This window comes from Tamandua tetradactyla, chromosome 8, assembly GCF_023851605.1.
Source record: "Tamandua tetradactyla isolate mTamTet1 chromosome 8, mTamTet1.pri, whole genome shotgun sequence".
NCBI classification, from domain to species: domain Eukaryota; kingdom Metazoa; phylum Chordata; class Mammalia; order Pilosa; family Myrmecophagidae; genus Tamandua; species Tamandua tetradactyla.
The window spans coordinates 100,319,228-100,345,317 of NC_135334.1; the positions used below are offsets into that span (position 1 = coordinate 100,319,228).

Sequence of the window (26,090 nt, forward strand, 5' to 3'; positions counted from 1 at the left end):
GTGCTTATCCTGGGCTTGTGCTGGCTTTAAAAATCCCCCAAATGCAGAAATTGGAAAGCTCCTTCCCCATCCTGAGTGCTCTATTATATAACTTGAAGTAAATAATCCTTTCTCTCAAGCTAAATCAACTTAATTGCTTCTTATACTGTTTTAGTCAAGTACAAACTGCTTCTGCCTGCAGGAAGTTCTGGGAAGGTGAGTCAGAGAGGACTTTCCTGGTTGAGTCTTGCAAGTTGCCACAGAATTGATTGGAATGGGCATAAGGCCATGCAAGTATGCACACAGGGTTCTTCTGTTATTTCTGGCAAAGGGCCAGGGATCCTCAATGGGAGCACAGGTCAGCAGTACTCTGTGCCCAGAAGGGTCTGAGGAGGGGTCAGCAAGGAGCCACAAGCTTCCCCTACTGTTTTTGGTTGTTTTGTGTTTTTTTGGCCTGGGCAGGCTCCAGAGTCTAACCTGGGTCTCTGGCATGGCAGACGAGAACTCTGTCACTGAGCCACCATTGCACAGCCCTCCTACTATTTTTAAAGCTGCGTTTTCTTGATTTAGCACTTGGCCAGTTACTACAACCCTTTAACTGTTTTCTGGAGTTTTGAGGATTACTGATTAGTTATTTAAAGATCCTGTGGGGGACAGCTCCCTGGAACATCTTACACTTCTGTCTTGGGCAGCCAGAAGACTTCAGCTGAGTTTTAATATGAAATTTCAGCAGCACATGCAGAAGCGTTTTGGTAATATGATCTGACAAAATGTAAGACTTTGCTAATGTGCCTGTGGCCTATATAATCTCTTGGTCTGACCCTTTGGAGTAAGTGCCAAAATCAGTAGCTAAGTACATGATTTTATTTTTGTTTTTTTATGGAAGAGAAACAGAAAAGACTGAGGCATGTGTATAACTCTCCCTAGCAAGGGAAAGATAAAATTGTATATATCAATATCTTCTTTAGTGATATTCTAAAGGTTTGAATCTTTCATTACTATATTTTTCCCCAAAAGTCTGCATTTAAATAAAGCCAATATGCTGCACTTTAATAAAAGCTAGAAAAAGGCTATTTTAACCATAGGGAGAGTGATGAAAATGCTCTACGAAATTTTTTTTTTTTTTTTTACTACAAAAATTTAAAGTTGGGAGAGCTTAAGTGAATTAGGAAATAGCTTCATTTTGTAGATCGGTTGTTTTGAAAAAGTAATCTGGCTCTACACTTGGTAATTATAGTTTTGGGGAACATGAATCCAATTAAAAAGAAAAGAGTCAAGGAGTGAATGAAGATCCCAAAATATTTACTTGGTGCACATAGTGCAATCTTTCTTTCTTTCTATAATCTATTTATCTATATCTATCTATCTATCTATCTATCTATCTATCTATCTATCTATCTATCTATCATCTATCTATCTATCATCTATCTATCTATCTTTACCATGGTTCAGAGTGTGTAAAAGTACTAGCTTGCTTCTAGCGTTATTCAGAAAAATAACTGGATTGGAAAGAAGATAAACCAAGATTTAAATCCTCCACAGGGATTGGTGAACTGTTGATGTTGGTCTAGGTACAGTCCCTCAATTTTCTTATTTCTAAAATACGCAGGCAAATTGAATTCATGCTTAGGCACAACTGTATGACCTTGGACACAGGTAACTTCCTGAGCTTTTATACTTATACACTGGAGATAAGAACTCCTACTCCACATAATTGTGTTAAGGATTAAATTATTTCTTATTCTTAAAAAGCACTGTGTAAACTTTAAGACATTATATGAGGGTTAGCACTTGCTAAAGAATATCATGCACCCTTGAAAGATAATTAACAAATAGATTTTTAAAGTGGCTTGCAGTTCTACATTGCTAAAAATTTGGTAAAATTTAATACGTAAAATGCAGGGTAAATCATTTACCAAAGTAAGTTGCAATATTAATGTTTTAGACACACATTTGATCCTCTTACAGCTATTTTAGTTATTCTGTAACAGTTTAAAACGGAAAACATGTATTGTTTCATACATTCTGTTGGTCAGGAAAGTAAGGGTTGCTTAGCTGGGGATATTTGGCTCAGGGTCCCTTGAGTTTGCAGTCAAGTTGTCAGCCAGGAATGCAGTCATCTCAAGGCTTGACTGAACTGAAGGATTAGCTTCCAAGCTCACTCATATGGTTGTTGGCAGAGACTTCAGTTCCTCACCATCTGGACTTGTCCATAGGTCCTCACATTGCAGCTGAGAAAGAAAGAGAGAAACAGAAACTTCGGTATATTTTATAATTTAATTTCAGAACTAACCATTACTTCTAATATAATCTATTTATTAAACAGATCCATCCTAGAGCTTGTAGGAGGAAACTATGCAAAGGTGTATATCCCAGGAATCAGAGTCATTGGGGATCATCTCTGTGGCTAACACAACACATTTATTTAAAATATTTCAATGTCTATCCATATTTCCAGAATAAACTTCAATCCTTTGCTTTGATAAGATGTTTTGTGGCACTGACTCTTTCTATCTCTCCAACCTTATTTCTAACACTTTGTCACCCACTGCTAACAGTCCATTCTAACCACTACTGCAAAAGTCTCCACTATAAGCATAAAATATTTGTAATTTCCTAATGATATATTACATAACATGAATATTCAGTTTTATAGTATTATAGCTAAATTTATTAAGCACATTCTGCAGCATTTTATAGACATTTAATCGTCACAGAAATCTTATGATATAGGTGCTATTATTTTCCACATAATCAGATCACTTCTCAAAGTCTCAAGGTGAGGAAAGGGTGAACATTGCAAATCTGATCCTTGCATGACTCCATGGGAGGATAGAACCGTGACTGACATTTGCCCAACTCCTGAGAACATGGCCCTTAATTGTCCCTATTAGTGATTGAAGATATTGTAATGTATATCTGGGAAGCAATAAGGCAGCTTGTTAGCACGGCTTAGCATATGATATATATGCTGGAGTCACATAATGGGAATGTTCTTTTACGGCAGCCCTCAATAAAAGTCTTAAGCCCTAAAATATGAGTGAGCCTCCCAAGGCAGAAACATCTTATGTGTATGCCTATAGTTCAGTGCTAGAGAGAAAGTATATCCTGTGCAACTTTGTGAGGGAAGGACTCAGAATTTTTGGTCTAAACTCTCTGGATATTTCTTTGCTTTCACTTTGCTTGTGCTTTGCTATAACAAACTTCACTTAGAATATAATCTGCTATTGAGTTCTGTAATCCTTCTGGCAACTCACTGACCTTGAGCATAGTCATGGGACCTCTCAAAACAGCATTGAGTCCTCCCAGCTATTTTATGAGGTCATTATATTTTAAGAGAACAAGTTACTTCTCATGGTCTCAGAACCAATGAGAAGTACCAGAGCTCAGACCTTGGACCATCTCTGTATTCTCTGTTTAAACTCCTTCTGTCTGCCATGATTTATACTGGTGTCATCTTCTCTGAGAAAATTTCTAGACTCCAACAGCTGAGTTAAAAGCCTCCAATCATATCTTTTGCTTATCCTTTCAGTGCACTTATATGATTATTTTATAATTGCATGTTTAACTGCTGCTCCACTAGAATCCATATAGCATTGGTTATAGACTAGCACAGTGCCTAGCATATAAGATGCTCCCAATAAATATTGGTTGAATGGATATATATGATGGGTGGATGGAATTATAAATAGGTGGATGATTTCCTAGTCACTATATGAGTAGAAATTAGAAGGACCGTCATCATTGTGATACTTTACTTCATATGTCAACTTGGCTAAGGTGTGGTGTCCAGTTGTTGGTCAAGCAAGCATGGGTCTGATTGTTAGTTGTGAGGATATTTCATGGATTTAAATCATAAGCCAGTTGATTGCATCTATGGCTGACTATATCTACAATCAACAAAGGAGGTCGCCTTCAGGAATCGGAGAAGTCTCATCTAATCAGCTGAAGACCTTATGGCGTGAACGGATGATTTCAGTAGTCAGAAAGAGAGAATGTTATCTTTACTTCAGTCAGTCAGCTTTTCCTGGGGAACTTATTGAAGTTTTCATCAGACTGCTCAGTTTACAGCATATCCCATGGAATGTGGACATGTCAGTCCCCAGAGTCATGGAGGATTTGGCTAAAGGTAAGCAGAGAAATTGTTTTCTTTGTTACTGTGCATTTCTAGTTCTTTCTTCATGTGGATAGACCCAGCCCCAAGATGACCTACACTCAAAGTGACGCCAGCAAAGAGGAGGACATGAGATTGTTTCCAGGGCAACAAGGATAATGACGGGTAGAAGAGCCTGAAGCTTCTTTTCCTCATTGGGGAAGTCCTATTTGAGGGTCCTTCAACAAACTTCAGACACCAAGAAGGTGGGGAATCAATGGGTCAAAGCCATTTTGGTGGAAATCTCAAAAGAACTAGATGGTATTGAATTTTTTGTTGCGTTTTATTTTTTGTGTTTGCTTTTGTTTTGCTTTTGTATTTTTGCTGTTGTTTTGTTTGCATGAAGCCAAGACATCTGAATTAGCCTAATATTATACTTACTTTTACTCTATTAGAAGGTTTTTTTAAATTTTTAATCAATAATTGTCATTACTATTAGGAATTTCCTTGTGGAAGGTTTTAATTAGCAAGGGAAAAAAGTGAATTTTGAAATGGGAACCATGTTTTGAATGAATCACATAAATCATCTTTTTACAGTTCTTATTAACCTCAGGGTTTCCAGATATCTGAATAAAAATAATACTTGGTTTAGAAAATGCTTAAAGAAAAATTATGATTTTGTACATTATCTTTTCCTTCCTTTGCATAGAAAAAAATGAGAAATGTCCCTCTCATACTATCAACATATTTATAATACAGTGAGTAAGGAAGGTACAGGAACACACATATATTTTAAGTGCAGTACCAAAGCAATCCACCACATGTCATGGTTCTTGTAACAGTCCACCATGTCATGAGACTTGGATTTGAGGGAGTAAGTAACGTATTTCTGAGTCAAGAGATGACGAATCCCTAAGCAGAGAAATTGTGATATATAATAAAGATATGGGGTGATTGATATAAATACATACTTAGTATGTAAATCTATAGGATTTACCAATTGCCTATATATGGGATCGGTAGGAGTAATGATGACTCTCAGATTTAAAAACTGAGTGATTGGTTTGATGGAGGTACAAGGAAATATACAAAAGGAGGATCAGGCAAAGGGAGGAAGACAAAGATGTCAATGTGACTGAGTTTGAATTGACAGTACTTAAGGAAATCTAGGTAAGGGCTCAGCAAAGAAGTCGAGGCTGGAATAAATTTGGAGACCCATGACTATATTGGGGAGAATACAAACCATAAAAGTCATGAGTTCAATTGGGGAAGAATAAAATAGAGTTTTAAAAGAAATGGATCAAGTATGAAATTCTGAGTATAGTAGGGTTTCAGATATAAGGGAAGAAAAGGAAACCCAGAATTGAGAGAGAGGTATTACTCTGAGAGATAAATAATAAAGGAACAATAAAATAAAGAGTGGGGGATAAAAATGGTAACAAATAAAACAGGGGACAGAATACTATTTTTAACAAATGATGCTGGGACAACTTACAGCCCACAAAGGGACGAAGCTGCAATCTTACTTCATACCATATACACACATTGACTTGAAATGGATTGTAGGTGTAACTGTAAGAGCTAAAACAGTAAAATTCATAAAAGAACACATAGAATGAATCTTTTTGACCTGGGGTTGGGGAAAAGCTTCTTAAATACGACACCAAGAATACAAGCAACAAAAGAAAAAAAAATAGATAAACTGGGCTTCATGACAATTAAAAACTTTTCTGCAAGTAATGCCATCACAAATGTATTAAGAAAAAAATCATTTTTTGATTTACCTGTCTGATAAGGGAGTTGTATTCAGAGTACATAAAGAATTACTACAACTCAACAGTAAAAAGACAACCCAATTAAAAATGGGTAAATATTTGAATAGACAAATTGGCCATTCTGTTGACTTATTGGCCAGTAGAATGGCCAATGAGCACATGATAAGATACTCAATATCATTAACCATCAGATAAACGCAAATCAAAACCACAGGGAAATATCACTTCACATCCGCTAAGGTGACTATAGTAAAAATTTAGGTGATAATCTTGTGGGCGAGGATGTGGATAAAGTGGAAACCATACATTGCAGGCAGGCAGCTGTTTTGGAAAACATTTTTGGCAGTTCCTCACAGAGTTAAACATAGAGTTACTATATGACCTAATAATTCTACTCCAAGGTATAAACTCAAGAGAATTGCAAATATATGTTCACACAAAAGGTTGTAAATGAATGTTCATAGAGCATTAGTCCTAAAAACCAGCATATGGAAACAACCCAAAGTTCCATCAGTTGATGAATATATAAATGAAATGTGATGTATATATTCAGTGGAATAGTATTCAGCAATAAAAAGGAATAGAGTACTGACACATGCTGTGACGTGGATAAGCTTTGAAACACAAATGTGAAAGAAGTCAGTTATATAAGATCACCTACAATATGATACAATTTGTAGGAAATATCAAGAATAGGGAAATAGAGACAGACATGATATTAGTGAAAATGGGGTGGGGGTAGGGGAGTGAGGGATAGGGAAATAGTGAGGGACTGCTACCTGGTACAGGGTTTTCCTTTGGGGGTGATAAAAATATGCTGCAATTATCAGTGGTTTCATAACCCTGTGAATGTACTAAAAACCACTGAATTGTACACTTTCAAGTGGTGAATATTTTGAAATCTGAAATAAATCTTAATAAAACTGTTAAAATAGCTTGAATGTCTCTTAATCCTAATACTTAATGGATACTGTATTATCAGTATAACTGCGTGATCTTTCTTGATATCCTTTTTCCAGACTGGGATGTGGTTGCTGCAAATAACTTTTGCTGAGCCAGTGTTAAGATTCGTTGAAAGATAAGTGGCGCCAGCTAAGTAAACCTGCCTTCTGCACTAGTAGATCTTTAAGATTCAAATACCAACTCTCTGAAGCTATACAACCGATTGTGGGTTTGAGTTTTCCTGTGACAGTGTGGACAGAATGTCATGGGCAATGAAGACTTACAATTCTGTAATTCCTTGAGAAGAAAAGACTTCTGTTGCGAGGTAGATCTGTACTGGAATTCAGAATATAATACTTCAGTCTTCTAAATCTGCAGGAGTTCCCAAAATCTCACTTCCAATATGTGTTTACTTGATGCTGTCTTGCCTTGCTAACTTAGTTGTCTATTTTTGCTGGCAAAAAAAAAAAAAAAAAGGACAGGGAGCCAACAAACCTATGATTGTTTATAGGTATCCAATATAGAGGAACAACAGAACTCTTAGGCGCACAGTCTAAGAAAATTTCATTCTGCTACCTCTCTTTCTTGGCTGGTAGTCTTGGGGAGTCTGTGGTTTTATGTTGTGCATGTAGTAAAAATAATATTTAAGCTGTGGAAAGTCTTTTCTTATGTAGGTATACAAATTATTGTTCAAAAAATGAATTTTGGAATAATAAAGGTAGAATTTGAATGCCATTTTCACTATATTTGTTAAGTCAGCATGAGAAATCATTTCAACTGAGACTGTCATCTCAACTGCAAAAGTGTAGAATAATAAATACGATTATCACACTTGGCTTCATTATGAAATAAGAAAATGAATGCAAACTTGTTGTGTAACAAAAATGTGTTCTACATAGGAGTGTTATTTCCTAACACGCACATTAGGGTTTTTTTTTGTTTGTTTGTTTGTTTTTTATCACCAAGCATCCATATGTCCTTGTTAAGTATGAAACTCAAATGATCACCTTCCAAACTGAGCAGGAAAGCCATTGTTAGAAAATGTTGGCAGAAGTAAATTGAAATACATGTTCCCCCTTGGGGTCCAAGTTCTGCTTTAGCAAAGTGTGGTGTCACGGTTCTTTATAAATGACATGCAATTCAGAAATGAGTTGGTTTGTATATACCTAGTTTAACTGTAGTGAATCTTAACAATTGCCCAAGGGGCTGGTATCAAGTTGCAAAAGTTCTTACTCATCCATGTTAGCAGTCTGGAGTTTTAAAACAACATCTGTTCTGCCTGAATGGCTTAAATTTTAATTCTATTAACAACAACAAAACAAAAACAGTAAATTACATAGTTTTTATTCTTTAAACATGTGTCTTCTTTAAAATAAAGCTTCACAGCAGATACATTTTTTCTACAAATAATATCTTCAAAAATGGGATTAAAGTGAACTAATTCTTACTGTTAACTGTAAATTGCTTGCCCCTCAAATATGGACTATGAGCTGAACCTTTTGGATAGGAATTCCTGGAGGTCAGTTGATATTTCCCCTTTGGGGTCCTTGGTGCACCTCAACACTAACTGTGAGTCAACCACTGGGCTCAGTGTGCTGTTTAAGGCAACAGAACTTAGGAACAAACAGTACTTTGTTAAAAAAAAAAAAAAAAAAAATCAAGCCCAGATCTTGATGGGCTTGAGTTTCCACTGTTTTCAGCTCATTTTTTTTTCTGGAATGGCTGTTGTGAATGCAAATGAAACAATATATGAAAAGTGATAATAAATTGTTATTTAACAAGGATATTCCGCAGAAATGTTAAAACATACCATTTTGTAAAGGTCCTAAAATGGAACATCTCGGTAGATGTTCCATCTGTTTTAGAGAATTACTTTTGCAAAATGTTATTTTTTAATAGCTCATTTTTCTAATTATTTTTTCAAAATAAAATTTCTTGACTCTTGAGTGTTTTTTAATACAAAATTAGGAAAATATAGGAAACAAAATGACACAGAATCCTCTACTCTACAATCCCACCACTCTGAGTTAATTACTGTGAACATTCTGATGAATTTCTCTTCAGTTATTTCTCCTTAGTGCGTCTCACCAGAGGAAAGAGATCCTTTCCGTCAGTGATCTTGGGTGACCAACTTCATATGCACTGGCTGCTGCAAGTAGGAGCAGACGATTTGAAATCAAAGGAATATCAGAAATCTTCAAACCCTAGGAAGCAGCAGAAGTCTCAACGGCCCCGAAATCCCTTTATAGTCCACTTTTGAGGATTAAGAAGCTTGAGATGGCGTTATGGGCTCCAGGTACATTTCTGGCCGCTGCGCACTCCGGCTGCTCCTGCTGTCCTTCCACCCGCAGCTGGTGGATCTTTGTGCATTTTTAATTAGAACAACATTTAAAAAGTCCTCTTAGAGCGCCGTTCCTCCATGCACCGTTTAATCAGGTGAGAGGCCCCTGCCTGCCACCCTAAGCGTCTTTTCCAGTGAACTCAGTCTCGCCTCGTGTTGAGTCCGCCGGTGCAATTATTGGCAGATTAGATCCTCGCCCTTGCCCCGCCCCTCCCCATCCTCGGGAGAAGCGGGAATAAATGATCGGCCCCGGCCGGAGCGCAGCCGGGTGACCCGAGCGCTGGGGGCGGCCACTGGGCACCTCCTCCTTCTTCTCGCCGCCGCCTCCAGCGCGAGTGACAACGCGCCCTCCGGGCTTGGCAGCGGCGCCGCCGAGCGATCCCGCGCAGGGCTCGCCTCGGCCGCGGGTGACATCACTCCCGGAGCTCACTCCCCGCTCCCAGCTTCTGCCTTCGCGAGGCGGCGGTCAGTTTGTCCATCTCTGCCCGTCCGCCGCTGGAGAGGGCTCGCCGCCGGCCGGGGACAGAGCCGGACGCCGAGTAGCGACCGGACCCGAGGGGGCTAGAGACCGAGGCAGCGAGGGAAGGAGGACCCCGGCAGGCGACAGCATGAAATTCAGCCCAGCTCACTACTTGCTGCCTCTCCTGCCAGCGCTGGTCCTCAGCACCAGGTGAGTCCGGGAGCCGGAGTGACCTGAGCCCAGGGGCACTGCCGGTGCGAGGCTGTTCCTACAGCAGGGCGCCCATAGGGGCTGAGGACAGTTCAGCTGTTCCCATCTCCCGCCTAAGTTAGAGGGTCCCTCTATGATTTGGGTTCTGAAATCCTTCGGGGGACAGCAAATCCCTTTTCTAATTATCACAACCACTTGGAGAAAGTCTCAGGGCTGCTCCCCATGCAGGAACCAAAGCTTTTCTTTTCCAAAGATTTTTTTTTTCTCTCCAGCCCTGGTAGAAGCGAACATACAACGTGCTGGTAACCGAGAGACTAAAGTAAGAAAGGAAATAGACAAAGAGAAGAATATCACCAGCGTGTGTTCTTTCATTGGAGCTGTCTCAATAGTCACAGTACCCTTCTCCCCTCCCCCAATAAGCGTGTCTGATTTAAGGTCCAGGAAACCAGTGAAATCAGATTGACCCTGGAAGATGCTAAGAACTTTTCGAAAGTCCCTGGACTCCTGAAATGGCCTGTGTTTAACATCTTGGGTAGGCTTAGTGGTTAGGGAATTGTGAGTTTTCATTGGACTGATCTTGTGAGAAGATCTAATTAAATAACACACTAGGCCATTAAAAGTTAGAAGACACTGTCAGAGTGCTGATGCACAAACAATTAAGTACTGTGCTCCATCACTAGCCATAGATAGGACTTTAAGCCAGAGCACAGAGGAGCTATTTTTAGTGGGGGTTTAAAATGCACTGATGGAGAGTTTGGTAACTCTCCACTGTTGATCAAGTCCCAAAGTTGGTGATGGGCTTGCTTTCTTTTTCCACAAGAGCAGCACAAGGATGAACTGTTTCACTGCCCAGGACTGAGTCTTTATTCTGCTTGCCCTTAGCTCATATTGGCAGAAGCCTCTTTCCCTTGGCTACTGTATAATAAAATAACCCAGACAGGATGAATCTACATGAATAGAAACTTTATGTGATTGTTCATCTGTTGGAAAATGAAGAGGGGAAATAAGTTTACATCTAATTCTGATATTGAGAAGCATGAGGAAAACTCACTCCCTTTAAATAATTGAGACAGTAAAATTTTGAGATCATTCTTAATGTATATATATCCGTTTTGGGGTCCATGTAGCCATACTCTCCTCCAGTTTAGTGACTATTTGATTTAGCTTCAATAGTTGTTGAATTTAGCCTCTTCTTGCTAACAAAGCCCAGGTGACTTCCACAGATTAATATAGAATGTGAGCTGTATTTTTAAAAATTTCTTCTAAGGTTTGCTTTTCACTTTACTTCATAAAATAAAATTGAAAAAAACAACCCTTTCTTCCCTAGTATTGTAATAACTTGCTCCAGTTATAATACCCATTTGGATATTTGTGGTTAGCTCTAAACAGCTCAATGCAAATTGTGCTTCACAGTTATTCTTTGAAGCTTCTTGCTATTCACTTAGAAGTCTTGTGTTATAGTTTAATAATTACTTGGAAATTATTCTAGAGAAAGGAACTTCTCAAAGTTTGGGTACTTAGGAAGATGTCTGGCAACTTATGCATAAAATAGTAGATGTTTAAACAATGGAAACCCAGCCCACAGTGCAGTGGTTTAAGTACAGTGAAAATCCCCCATGTTCCCTAGGTACGTTTGTTTTTTTTAAGTGTGCTATAATTTAAGTGTTCCAGGAAGCACTGAAGTCTCTAACTTCCAAAAGTTTTAATGTTGGCTGTATTGGGCTAAAAAATCATCTCTCGCTTTTATGTAAATGCTAATTAATTTCTATAGGAATGAAATCCTTAAAATAGTCAACACATTTATCAGAACAAAAACAGAGTAGTCATTTTTAGTTCACTCTGGATATGAAACTTGCACTGTTGGTTGTATGTGAGAACTATGACAGGTTCTTCATTAAAATGCCTTTCAATTGCCAATTCATCAAAAAGAAGATGCTGAACCTGAAAATGAGACCGTTATAATAGTGGCATGTCTTGTTAGCGTGATTACTCTGTAGCAATTTATTTTACTGCATAACCAGAGTACCTTGTGACTGTGAGTAAATTTGAAAATAAATATGATACTGTCAATATGTCATTTTGCAAGAAAGGATTATGTTTTAATGGACTCTAACAGAAGGCCATTCTCTTTGCAACATTTAAGAGTTCTTGTAAGCATATGGTTAATGTGCTGGTTAGAGCTGAAACAGAACAAGTTTGGAAGAACAGTTGCATTAGTAGAGGTGAGCTTATTTTCCTGCTGGGAAAACTGTCTAGCTCAGCCATAGCCACCTGTGACAGTAGGTTTTCAAGCCAAAGAATTCTGATAACTAAGTTTGTTAGTCAGTGGTGAAGGAAATGCCATTTCACGTGCTTGGAAATTAGTAGACAGTGGCACCTGCCAGTTTCTCCTAGAGCCTTTGGGTGGTGTCACCTGTCTTCTGTTGTCAAGTTCTTTTCAAAGTGCAGAGAATGTGGAGCTGAGATTCTTGATGGAACAATATATTTGTTTAGATGTATCTTTCTCTGGTAATAATCTCTTAATATCTTGCTATTACCCTTTCCAAAAAGTCTAAATTTCAGTCTGTTTTAGGTAATGTGTTAACTGAAGCATATGCTGCAAATAGAGAAAAGAAAGTCACTGTACTGTAGTATTCTAACCATAGGGATAAAAATTTAAAACAATTAATTCTGCCTTTTAAATATGTACTTTTTAACAACTTTCAGTTTTTGATTGTTTCTCCTCCCCACCTTTTATGTAGCAACTTTAAATTCCAAAGCACAGAAGTCCATAATTTCCACATAGTAAACATCAAATGTCCCCAATCAGAGTTCTTTTAGTTATCCCAAAAGAAAGCTAAATGTTCACCTTCAACATTAGCCAAGAATGTCTCTGTGTTTTACTGGCAAACCCCATTGAGTTAAAGAGAACTGTTTAATTTCTTGGCATATTGTCATTCCTTGCTCAGAAAGTACATGTAAACTCGGAGAAAGCAAGTTAATTATATGAATCATGACTAAATACAAAAAGCCCATTTAACCTGTGAACAAATAAATGTGGTCAAAGGAAGCAAACAAATATGTCACTTTAATAGCTGCAGGGTTGAATGACTGTACTTTTTAAATAACCTCCGCCTATAGAAATATTGAATTGCTATTCCAAGGCAGCCAGTAATTCACTTTAGAAAGAAGTAGTCTAGGTATTGAAAGGAATGGTGGGATGAAAAAATCTTTAGAAGTTCTTGGTGAAAAGGGAATCATGGGGAGCTGGAGAAGGCTTGTGCTTTAGTCTGCTGAACCTCTGTTCCTTTGTGCGGTGGTTCTACTCTTGATGCCTTTGGTTTGTTAAGTTTTAAATGACTTAAGGGGGAGAGAGACATGGCAGGGGAGGAGTGAAGGTCTCCTGACTTCTGGTGATTTTACCTCAAGTAAGAACTTTAAGCAGATGGTTGGTTATCTGTCCTCCCTGTAGGAATCACCTTTTAGGTCTCTCCTGGGCCCTCTGATCAGCAGTCACACCACATGTTTACTTTGGTATCTATTTTTAGACAATCCTATATTTTGGTGATGCCCCAAGTTCCTGTTTGCTCTGTGCCTTAACCTAACCTTAGGATCAAGTTGAAGTGTAGGAGAAAAGAAAGGACAATTAGTATACAATAAGGACGCAAAAATTATTTTTGAAGCATATAAATTAGATGTAGAAAGCAGTCTTAATTTAATCCTTCTCAATAGGACTAAGATATTTTGAGTTTGTACAGAAAGTAGGGCTGTCACATATACACCTTTCTATAAACCTATGTCCATTAATGTATTTATGATATGATCTGTACCACTCTGTGTAATCAGCTTAGGGAAAAGTCTTTCCCATGCTAAAAGGATAACACAGAGAAAGTTTTTTGGCTTCTCAAATTTAAATTCTGGGCTTTGGTTTATTTCCAACAGCAGTTTTTAAAATTTTCTTTATTAATAATGATAGGGACATCTCTGCATTTATGATTTGATTGGACAATTGCCTAAACCAAACTCATATAATAAAAAGGAAGAATTTGACCTTCCAACAAGTAACAAAAATCACTGAAATGACTGGAGGCATATGGTTCTACTTAAAAGATGTTTTCTTACATGTGTTATGGGACTGTGCTTGTGTTGTGTGTGTGTGTATGCACTTGTAACTAGAATACCATCCTTTTATTAGGAGTTAACTAACACTTTTAAATGAGTTGCTTGAACAGAGACTTTTTAAAATTATGTTTCCTTTTCTGGGAAATCTACAACATCCATTTGAAAGTATGTTCATCCCTTTAGAGATATTTATCTTTGATGTTTTCTTTATCACACATTAAGAGCGAGCCTGCAATGAGTCAGTTAGTGCATGAGGCATCAGGTCAGTCCAAATCAGCACATTTCTTACACATACATGTTATCCTTACCTAGCCATCTTAATTATTTAAGACAAAATTGGGTAAATTAAAAAAAAAAAAAAACCTTAGGAGGACACAGCAAATAATGCCAAATAAAGAGTATCAGAAGTAAATCCTATTTTTGAAAAACAACGAGAGGGAGAATATTTTTAATTGTCTTCAATATCATGTACCACTTGCTAGCTCTGTGTCATTAAGCAAATACCCTCTCTATGATAGTTTCTTCAAGTAGAAAACAGGACTATTCATAGAACCTATTTTAGAGGATTGTGGTAAGTACTGAATGAGTTGATCTGTGAAGAGTTTAGTTTATTACTGGAACATGGTAAATATTCCATAGGGGTTAGCCTAAGCACCTATTACTCTATTGTTATAATTTTTTTCATGAAATCTTAGTATCATGATAAAATATAGCAGATATAGCAGAACAAATAAAAACTTGGATGCAATTCAAGTGGATGAGACCAAATTAAGAAGAAACACACTCATCATCCAAAAGAAAGGGAATGTCGACAGAGAAGAGAGGAATCAAGAGGTATAATGAGGGTTACCTGGTAAACAAATGAGTTCTTTTCAGAAGTGTTTTGTTGGCCAAGTTCCTGGATGGTATTCTGTACTTTGGTGAACACCATGAAAAATTGGGAAATTTAATCCAATCAAATAGAATGTGATTTAGCTCAAAAGTATATATTTAGCTGTTTAACTTGTATCCCTATTAAAAATTTAATCCTATTTCTACTTCATAAATCATAATATCAACAAAACTATGAAAAGAAGTCAGTGAAGAAAACAAGATGCTTTTAAACTAAGGACATAGGATTAATTAAAAAGTCTTTGTGGCTCTATTTGCTACTTGTTTATTGATTTAATCATTTAATAGCAATCTCTAAAAGTTACAAACATTTAGAGGAATAAGAGGAAGAAAAAGTAACACTGAGAATTTTTCCCCACTAGCTATGGAGAACAATTTGAAGGCCTTTGACACAGAAGCAGCCCAACTGTTACGTCTTAAATATTACCAGATGAAAGGGACCTTATACTGAGCCAATTTCAAGATCTACTGTTGTGGGAATCATCTAATCTCAGCCAGTTTGCACGTGTTGTATTATAAACTCTTCACAAATGTGCCAGGAATTTCTGATCATTACATGAAAACAAAATGTTTGGCCATATATTGCTGTGGCGATAAGTGTGTGTTTGTATGTCAACAATGGCATCCTTTGTCTGAGTGGAGCGGAGAGCACGTTATGATTTGCTGCCAAGAGGAAATAAGAGACCTAACTTGCGTCAAGTTTGCATTGCTGAAAGAGTACATGATGGCTGGAAGCTGTAAGAACTGCACCTCATGAGTATAGGCTGCAAAGGAGCATGGAAAATAAAACGTTTCCCTCAGATACAAGCTGAAGGGCAACTAAGTGAATTGTGTGTTTTGAAAACGCTTTCATAAACACTGGGAGTGCCATATAGGTAGTGATAGTGGTGCAATTATGCCTGTTTGGTAGGTGTTGCTACTGAGTGTTCTAATCTCTTCAAGTAGAGTTTAAAGAGTCTGTTATTGGGAAACATGCTGTGAATATAAGATTATGTTCTAGTCCATAGCCCTTCATCTTAGAGATAAGAAAGCTGAGACCTAGAGTGATTGAGACCTATCCAAAGTCACAGAGGGAAATCAAAACTAGAACTCAAAATTTCCCACAGCATTCTTTCTGTTTTACTGTCACGTCTGTAATCAATCGACATTTATACCTGCTGCTTAAATGTATCCAAAACTATTCCAGGCATTGTCAAGGACAAAGAAATTTAAAAGCAAATACCCTGATAACACGGAATAATTTGGAACACTTTCTTATATTTAAAAGGAACTACAGTAATGAAGAATTGAACACCATTTGTCAGCCTGTATTCAGCTGATTTTTGAAGACTGAACTGACCTAAAAAAAATTCCAGGTCATTTTTAAAACCCAAAGCAGAGTCATTAATGAGTTCTCACCATTGCATGCAATTTCTTTCTAAGGTTTATATGTATAATGGTTCCTGCTGACCTTTCAATTCTATTGTAAGGTGATATTTTGGGGGCTTTTAAGAGTATTTCATTGAACCTGTTTCCTGTAAATGCAGTTCCTAGACATTTGTTCATATATTCGTCACCTGTTAAATCCCTGCTGCAACTCTGTGGTATTGTACAACTGGCACCACACTTACTGTGGGACAAAAATGAGCTCGAAAATACATTCACATCCAGCTTTAGTGTATGGCCATATTACATTTTATTTGATTTACAATGCATTTGTACTTTCACCGTGGTTTATGTATAATCTTTGGGGTGAGGTGAACATGGATTTCATCCTATCGCAATCACTGTGATTTTGGATAGGTGTCTTAGCTGCTCTGAGGCTTAAATTTCTCAACTATAAAATGGAAAATTTACAATATATATGATTAGTAGGATTGAAGAAAATGTATTTAAGCTGAGTGAAATGGCACATATGTATCTTGCAGTCCTTCAGGAAATGTTAAAACACGTTAAGTATTATATATATATATATATATATATATATATATATATATATAACACTTCATGTAATCTGCGTGCAATTGAATAATTTTATTACAAATCAAAATAAATAAATTCCTTAACTGAATTTCAAAGTCTTAGACTGGTACAGTCTGAATAATGAAATCATGGTTTATTTCCTGATAAGATTCTGTTTAATATACTGAGCCTGTGGCAAGATGGGGTGGGATTTGAGCCCACTGCATGATCATTTCATGAAGATGTGAAAAATTACTCCTTTCTGTGGTAGAATGCATTTTAGACAATATTTGAGGAGAAAATGCTGTACCTCAAATTCTAATCCTTGCTTACAATTTAAATGAGGATTAAAGGGATTTCCCTTTCCTCTACTGCTTCCCTTTTTATTTTACTTTATTTTTTCCTTTTGCTTAGGGAGCAAAAGAACTAAATATTTGCAATGGCTTGCAGTCTTCAAAGCAGCCCTGGCAGTTGAGTTAAGGTACTGGTAAGGCCGGTTGTGGATTCTGAGTCGGCCTCCATGTCATGTCCCCTTTGGCTAGAGGATGCTTCCTTCTGTGACTTCCTCTTGCTTAACTTCTAGAAGAGGGGTATGAGGCTTTCTAATTCCCCACCCACCAGACTCTGAGTGAAAATGCACTCAGCATCTAGAAGCACTTTGTGGCTCATTAATGTGGAGAGTGGTGTAGCTGTTTGGACTCAAACCAAGGAATATGGAATCAAACAGAAACTTTTGCATCAGTCTTGCTATGTAACTTAAGAAAAATCAGTTAATAGATGATTTCAATATCTTTTAACTACATTTTTCTCATAAGTAAAAGGGGTGATAACAGTACCCCTCTCATAGATTTGCCAAGAGGATTGAATAAATGATTATATATGTCTAGCATATAAAAACACAAATCAATATATTACCCTTCTTTTTTTATTATCTAATACAAGGGATTGAAAAGCCTACCAGAGTCTACTTACATTTCAGAAAGAGTGGTCATTAGTATAATTTAGCTTCATACTGGTTTAGAAAGGGAGAAGTATTGGTGAAGTACTTTTGGAGCTTGGTCCTATGCTTTTTTTTTTTTTTTACAGATGAAGAAAATTTAATGTAGATGGTACTTTTTTTCCAAACTCATGCAGAGAATTTGAGGCCAATGTGGAAGCCAATTCTAAAACATCTTATTCCCAGTTAGGGAATTAGTTTCCCACAAATTTGGAAAGAAATAAAATAAGGCAAGTCAGTATCACTTGACTTCCATTCTAAGTCTAAAAGCTCTAAATTATGTTGCCTAACATAGTTGAAAATTGAACATGGTCATTAAAATTATTTGTCCATAATATATGGAATGATTGCTATACATATAATAAAATTATGTCCCTCAGTTGTGCCTTTAAAATAAAGTTCATTGTTTAAGTTGACCTAAAGATGGCAGTGCCCAAGCAACACATCTTAAACTACAGCAGCACGAATGCCAGCAAGCTTTGAGAAGTTGAGGGTCCTGGATTTTCATGACTAAGTTGTCCCACCCTGCCATCAGTGGGTCACAGACTGCTCAGAGTGGTGGGGGAAGATTGCTGGGGTGGCAGAGGGAACAGAAGCATATCATACCAGGGCTCTTTGTGTGCTCTGTGAATGGACAGAGCCTGAAGGAATGGGAAGAAAATCCATAATCACTAGCCTTCCTGCTCTGTTTTACTTTTCTCTTTTTAAATGTTTACTGCTGTGCATTGCTGATCTTTGTATACTAGCCCTTAGCAGTGGGCAAAAAATCCTTTAAATTACAAAAGAACTGAGAAAATGCGTGAAAAATTGAGGTGACATGTTGGTACAAAGCAGATATGGTTGGAGAAAGTTTATATTGTTGAGAGCAAGTAACATTTTCCTACACATGTCACAAAGTATCAGCATATTCTACAAAGAAGTTCACATTAAAATTGGGGAACCATCATTTATCTGACACAACATTTTAGAAAGATATTGAATCCCTTTTGTTTGATATGTGGTGTATATATATACTTAAATATATTTATTTAAGTTGCTCATTTTGTAGAATATGTATGTTACACATTCAACCAGTACTTTTGAGGACTAAGTAAAAAGTGTGCTGGTTATTAACTTTCTGTCGTTTAACCCTTATGACCTTGTTGCACATTATATCTATAAATTCTCTATTACTAGGGAGACCGAATTTTGGGTACAGCAAATGACTGGCCCATGCTCCTTAGTCCAGAAAATGGTTAGACACAAACCCACCATTCTGAGGATTGTTTTATGAATGAAACTCTAGTTACCGCCCCATAGAATCTAATCTCTGTATAAATATATACTGAAGAAAATAAACAATGTATACTACAAATTAGAATCCTCATACTAGACAATATTGCTAAATAAAGGTTTGTTTTCAAGAAATGGGCATGACTACATTAAAAATAATCTTAAAATAAATCAGCCAAAGAAATTCATTAGTTTGAATACCAGCCAAATGGACACTTTCATTATAAATACATAAGGTTGCCAACTAATTTCACCACTGCTGTATAGAAATTACATGTGCCCTTAGATCAGTACTTCTCAAACTAGTACTCTTTAATTTACCTGCATCAGTATCCCCTGGGTTGCTTCCTAAAAATGCAGATTGTTGGAATCTAAACTAGATAGATTATAGTTTCTGAAAAAGGGGGCCAAAGATTTTAATTTTAACGTACAACTCAGGTGTTCCCTTTGGACACTAAAGTTTGAAAACCATTTCTCCAGTACATAAGATTTATAGAGTTTAAAGTGATTTGATCTCTTTTGAATATGACCAACATGCAAATCACAGCTGAAATCAGGGGTATGTAGCCATGATGACTTTTTGGCAAAAATTGCATGCATTGTCATATGTTTATAAATGCGTTTAGTAAGTGAGTATCCAGTCATACACAAGACTACATTTATCAAATTACATGAAAATAATTCTCTACATTTTGCAAAAATTTTTCTACCTTTCTGCAAAAGGCCAAGAAAATGCTAAATGATATCAAACTATTTTACATGGACTAATGAGGGGCTCATATTCTGTTTAGAAAGTAGTTGTCAGTGAAGCAAAAAAGTGGTATCCGTGTTTGCTGTTTTCTACTTAGGGCAGGAAATCTGTCTTTGCAGACCAATGGAATTGATGTTTACTCTGGTAAAAATTAAAATTTTGATGATCTGCTTTTTTATCTTCATTAACAGCAGTTTGTTTTGCATGATGAAGAAAAACGAATGCTCATTTTTAGAATAAGCAGAATGCGCAACATGCCTTAGTGCTTTTCCTACGTGCAGCATCAGATGTGTTATTTTTATGGAGTAATAAAGAACAAGAATCAAAAGATGATAATGATAATAAGGTCTAACCATACTTAACTTTATGCTATGTAAATCATCAAAAGAAACTTGTGAGGTGGCCACTGATATTGTCCACTTTATAAATGTGGAAACTGAGGCATATAGAAGTTAGATTACTTGCCCATGGTTATAAAGTGGTAAACAGTGGAGCTAAATTTTCATGCCAAATATCATCAGAGCCAGGCTCTTAACCACCATGCTACAGTACCTCCTGGTGTGCAAAGTAAAGCCCTAGGGAGACCTTTTGAACACTTGTTGTTTTTACCCCATTTGTCAGCAGTTTTATTTGCTGACAAATTAATGAACAAAAAATTAACAAATAATCAGATAGCTAGAAATGTCTATATGGTGAGAGAAGGAAGGTAAACCGTAACTTCCTCTCAGGTTAAACAGCTAAAGATAGCAAGATCCTCCCCCTAAAAGTGATTATTTCGTTTTGCTTCTATATGGAAAGAAAAAAGAGTCATATACAGTCTTGTCTTTCTTTGTGGATGTTGTTGTCCAAAGTTGCAGCAGTGACCTACAGTGTTTTGCAGCAGGGCTCCCAATGGCTTTCAAGTTTTAACAGTGAGGTTTAAGAACAAGTGAGTGGGATTCCGACAAACCCGCATTCTAATCTCAGCTCTTCACCGTCTAGCTGTGTGATATCTATCTCAGCTTCTCTTATGCATCGATTGATTTTTAAAAATATCTTATAAAAGTAGCTAAAAGTTATTTTTACTGTTTAAGTTACAGTAAAATGTGTGGGGTCCATGCATTGGGGAAGAAGCTCAGAGATAAAAGAGGTGGTGAGAATTGCAGGTAGACTGGTGTGAAAAAGGACTTGTGTCACACATGCATGTAGACGTGTGAGCCAGGTGAGTATTTGGTTCATGGTAGTTGTCTGTCTCCTGTTAGCATACCAATTCTTAGAACAGACACGTCCCCATATGCTAATAGTGTCAACTTGGTTCTACAGCTGTGAAAAGAAATGGACTCATCAGTTGAACTTAGTTTTAGTCTGTTTGGAGAGCTTGGGCTAATAATGATATCAGTAATAATAATAATAATAATAATCATATTTGCCAGATTTTCCTAAGAAACGTGAGTGCTGTTTTACTGGAAGTGCATCACCCATTGCTAACCAGAAGATGGCACTGTGAAGTCTATAGTACAATCAAACCTGTTCTAGATTTAACCCATTTGTAGACTACCAAACTCATCTGAATATTTATAGTTAAAAGTAATTGATAAAATCATTGGCATAGGTCCGACGATGGTGGCTCAGTGGCAGAGTTTGTGCCTGCCATGCTGGAGAACCAGGTTCGATCCTGGTGCCTGTCCATGTTAAAAAAAAAAAAAAATTAAAATCATTGGCATAGATGTATATGTGTCTGCATATATATATGTGCTTATGTGTATGTTTACATGTGTGGGTATACATATGAATATTTACCTATCCCTCTGCATCTCTGTCTCTATGTCTCTCTACCTCTGTCTTTTTATGTTATGCATTTTACAGTTAGGCATTTTACAATTCTTTGGAAACTTTTCCTTGAAAATAGGTGTTGTTTGCTAACACAGTACTATTAGCTTGTTTCCTTTAATCAGTATGGTGATTTCCTATTCATCCACTATCCTCCTTAAAATGAGAATAAAAGAAAATTTTTGTTTGGAATATGTCCATTTATCTTTAGCACCCTATACAGCAATGAGTAATAATCACATTTTATAGATGAGGAGGCTGTTCATAAAGCTAAGTGGCCCACACTCAGTGCCTTCTCTGCGTGGTACTTTCCTGACAGCAGAGCTGGTGGCACTGAGAAAGTTGGAATGTAAAGGAGGCAAAGTTGCTACCCAGCCAGCTCTTGTGCCTTAAACAGAAACAGTCAGGGGAACATCTGATGGCGAAAACCAATCTGGGTTTACATTATGGTGCCCCTTGTCTTAATATTTGGAAGATGTTAACCTGAAAGGTTAAAGGTTAAGCTGTTAACCTGAAAGGGTTAAAACATGTGGTGCATATGAAGTTCTTAACATGTTACATGGAACATACTTTGATCCTTTGCTTTTTATGTAAGTCAATGTCAGTGGCTGCCTGAAGACACTGTCCCTTAATCAGCTGCAATTCAGTTTCTTGGTGTCAGAAAACTCCAAATTATAGTGCCTTAAATAAAGATATATGCTTATATTCTCACATGTAAAATATGCACAGGGGAAGGCTGGTTGGGTCTCAGTGGTCAACAAGCAGGGGACACACCGCCTTTTGTTGGTCTGCAGCACTTTTGCCTTTCCAGGCCTTCCTCTATAAATATGTTAATGGTTATGTTTGGTGACTGTGCTCATGCACAGATGGACATTGTATTGTGTATTAAGCATTTTCTTTAACTTAATATTTCATTTTATTCTTTGCCCTTTTAAAGAATCTAAAACATATCCATAGGCCCCTAAAAGTACGATTGGGCCCAGGCGTTGTGCCTACCGGGCCTAATGGATCCGTTGGCCTTACCCCGGGGAGCCAGGCTCCTGATGGCATCTGCCTTCACGGGCCAACCTGGCTGGGGAGCTCACATCACTGACTTCCTTTTACAAATACCTTATGTTTGCTAAAATTAGAAGAATAGCTGCATCCAGCTAAAAGGAGACTGGGGCTAGTAGTCCTTCATCCGAGCAGTGTACTGAGGTAAACATCAGGGCTTTATTACTATGAGAGAAAGGGAAAACAGATATGGGAGGAAGTGCTTTCTTTTGTCATGCTAACTTTGTCTTCCTTTCTGACTGCTTTTCCGCTAGATAAGGGATTCCAATGAGGTAAAATTCTCCATTTTTTTTTTTCAGTGCCAATGAGTAAAAGTCTTCAATGAAGTAGAATTACTCTTCAATACAGTGAAGTAGAAGCTGGGTGCCTCTCATTAGGGAAAGAGAAAGCTTAGATAATAGCAAATATTCTGCATTAAAGGCACTGTTTTAGTTTACGGGGAACATAAAAGCGTATGGCATTGGGTACAGATGAGGAGATGGTGACCAAACAAAGGAATACTTTAAGCTAAAAAAATGGGGGTCTTCATAGTTAATGATTATGTGTTCCTTTTAGATATTTACCAGGGATAAAATAATATCAATAGCTGGTAGAATCTTGAATATAGTATATGCTTTCTGAAGGTGACCAATTTAATAGTAAATTTCACATGTATCTTATGATTTTATACTATGAAGTATACATAACAGGTACTTAGTGCTTCAATGTTTACTAAATAACTCAAATTGACTTTTAATTGTTTTGTGTTCTTTTTTGTGAATAGAAAGCAAATACATAGAGAATATGATGTAGATTATTTTTAACATTTTAAGTAAATAATGATATATTTTACTATACTTATGGAAAATAAAAGTTTCTGTGCAATAATTCCAATCAGATTAAATTCCTTTATTTGAAGATTAAGCCTTAGACACCATGGATACTGAGATATAATTTTTAAAGCGTGAACTAGGAGGACAAGACCTTTACTTATGTTTTATTTGATTTTCATAGTGTTCTATGAAATGAAATGTTGGATTTTAAATGTCCTTAGACAGGGGGTGAGTGCTCTAAAGTACTTCAGTCCCTACTCATCTCTATTGTTATATCCAACCCACCTCACTCATTCATGTTAACTTGCTAAGCTTCTGAAGGGATTTGAGTTTTTAATCCTAGATGGGATTTATTCTTCCCACCCGTTAGCCTTGCTGACTACAAGGGTGTCCTAGTTTGCTAGCTGCCAGAATGCAACACACCAGAGGCGGATTGGCTTTTAATAAAAGGGGATTTATTTTGTTAGTGCTTCAGAGGAAGGGCAGCTAACTTTCCACTGAGGTTCTTTCTTATGTGGGAAGGCACAGGATGGTCTCTGCTGGCCTTCTCTCCAGGCCTCTGGGTTCCAACAACTTTCCCCGGGGTGACTTCTTTCTGCATCTCCAAAGGCCTGGGCTGAGCTGTGAGTACCGAGATGAGGCATGCTGAGCTGCTTAGGCTGTGCTACCTTGAGCTCTCTCATTTAAGCACCAGCCAATTACATCAAACGTCATTCATTGCAGCAGGCACGCCTCCTAGCAGACTGCAGATGGAATTAGCAACAAATGAGTACCATTGGCTCATGTCCGCAGCAACAAAACTAGATGCCTTCACCTGACCAAGTTGACAACTGAATCTGACTACAACAAAGGGTCGTTTGCAAAGAAGCAAAGGGTCTTTCCCAAGACTAACCTCCAAATCTCACTCTGATGATATTCACTAGTATCCACGTTTATCTATGGTTGGATTTTTGAATACCAGGGACTGCAGTGTTCTCAAATTATTCCTTTGCAAGGAACTTTCCCTGGGGGGTGGGGAGGCATGAAGTTTGAAAAAACATTCTCTTTGCATTTTTGTCTAGTTGGAAGAAAGCTTTCATAGTCATGATAAGAGAGTGCCTGAAATAATGGACCATGGGGTCTAGGTTGGCAAGGAAAGGAAGGGAAGTCAGGGTAGTGCTGGAAGCAAAGAAGAGGCCAAGGGGCTCTATCTCTCTACAGGATTAATGTAGAATGTGGTGGAGGTCTTAAGGCTGAGAAATCAAATATTTGTGGAAGCATGAATTTGGTGGCATAAGCCTCAAGAACTCTCTTACAATCTTGACATTTCAAATCTTAGTGAAGTTTTACTTTCTGATCCAACCCTTCATTTTATGAATTTATTAATTATGGGTCATAGATGTCAAGTAATTTATCAAAACTCATGCAAATATTTAATAATACAACCAAGACAAAGCAAAAAAACAAACAGAACAGTACCTTCATTGCATGCTCTATTGTCTACCCAGCATCAGCTTATAAAAATCAAGAGAATCTCATCTTAAACATGACCTCACTAAATAAATGACTTTTTAAACATTTATAAGTGAGTAATTACAGTGGTTTTTCATTCCAAATGTCAAAATTGTTTAATTTGGACAAATGCAAATGATAAAGCAATGCAGATTACTTTGAGTTTTCCCTTGGTTCCCATCTACCAATTACCACAAAGTTCAACATTAATTAATATATAATAAGTGTTGCTTGACTTATCAAATGGGTCTTTTACTTTCTGGATCTAACATTTTCTGTCATCTGGCATAGTTTTAATTTTGGTCTGTTTTTCTTTTTCTATTATTAATAAAAATAGATTGTAATAGTTTTTTCCCACCTGAGGTGTTAAAATGATTTTCTTTCAATTTATAGAAACACACCAAGTTCACAAAACTTCTCTTAAAAAGGAAAGAATGAAAAGTGTATTGGGTAACATTCTGAATAGCTAAAACTTAAGTCACTTTTGCCTGCCTTGGGATTCACTGTAGATCTGGACTGGGAATATCTATTTGCACATGAAAGAAAATCTACAGTGTCATAAAATAATTTTCACATTGTAGTAATTGTTGGCAAAGTTTTAATTTAATTTATATTTAAAATCAACGTAGCAGCTAATAAAGAAATAGATGATGTTTTTCTTGGGCCAGCAACTATGTTTTCATTCAGGTATTAAGAAAATGTGAATTTAGTCAGTAGACAACTTTTCTGTGTTTCTGTCAAGACTGTCTCTTTAAAAAAAAGCATGACAATCATTTATTTTAAATATGCTCAGGGTCTGTGTAGTACAGGAGCCATATGGTTTGTCTCCGGCTCCTTTCTGTCCATCTGTGCTAACAGCTATAATAAGTTTCCAGGCCAAGATTTGGGCCTTGGACTTTCTAACTCCATAGCTCAGGCTCTATTATGGAAGCCTAGGCTGGATAAGGGAGGATTGTAAACTTTGTTTATTGCTGGGATGGAAGTAAAGGGTCTTTCTCAAAACATTTATCTACATTTGGGTCTTGGATTCTCAAGGACTGTCATTTTCTCATATGTTCATCCTTGTAAACAGCCTTTCCTGGAGATGAATAGTGGGTGAGTGGAATGATAGAGTGGAGGAAGGTTGAAAACATGAGTGGATTCCATGAGTACCAAGCCAAGGCTGAATTCTG

At 37.1% G+C, this 26,090-nt stretch overlaps 1 protein-coding gene across 1 annotated transcript in view; it reads left to right on the forward strand.

Moving 5' to 3' along the window:
* The first annotated feature begins 9,409 nt into the window (after positions 1-9,409).
* Positions 9,410-26,090, forward strand: part of LUZP2 (leucine zipper protein 2) — a 569,898-nt gene continuing 553,217 nt past the window's right edge. The window contains exon 1 of the mRNA XM_077114242.1: positions 9,410-9,800. Coding sequence (XP_076970357.1) covers positions 9,739-9,800 — 62 coding nt within the window. The 5' untranslated portion in view covers positions 9,410-9,738. The remainder of the gene's footprint in view (positions 9,801-26,090) is intronic.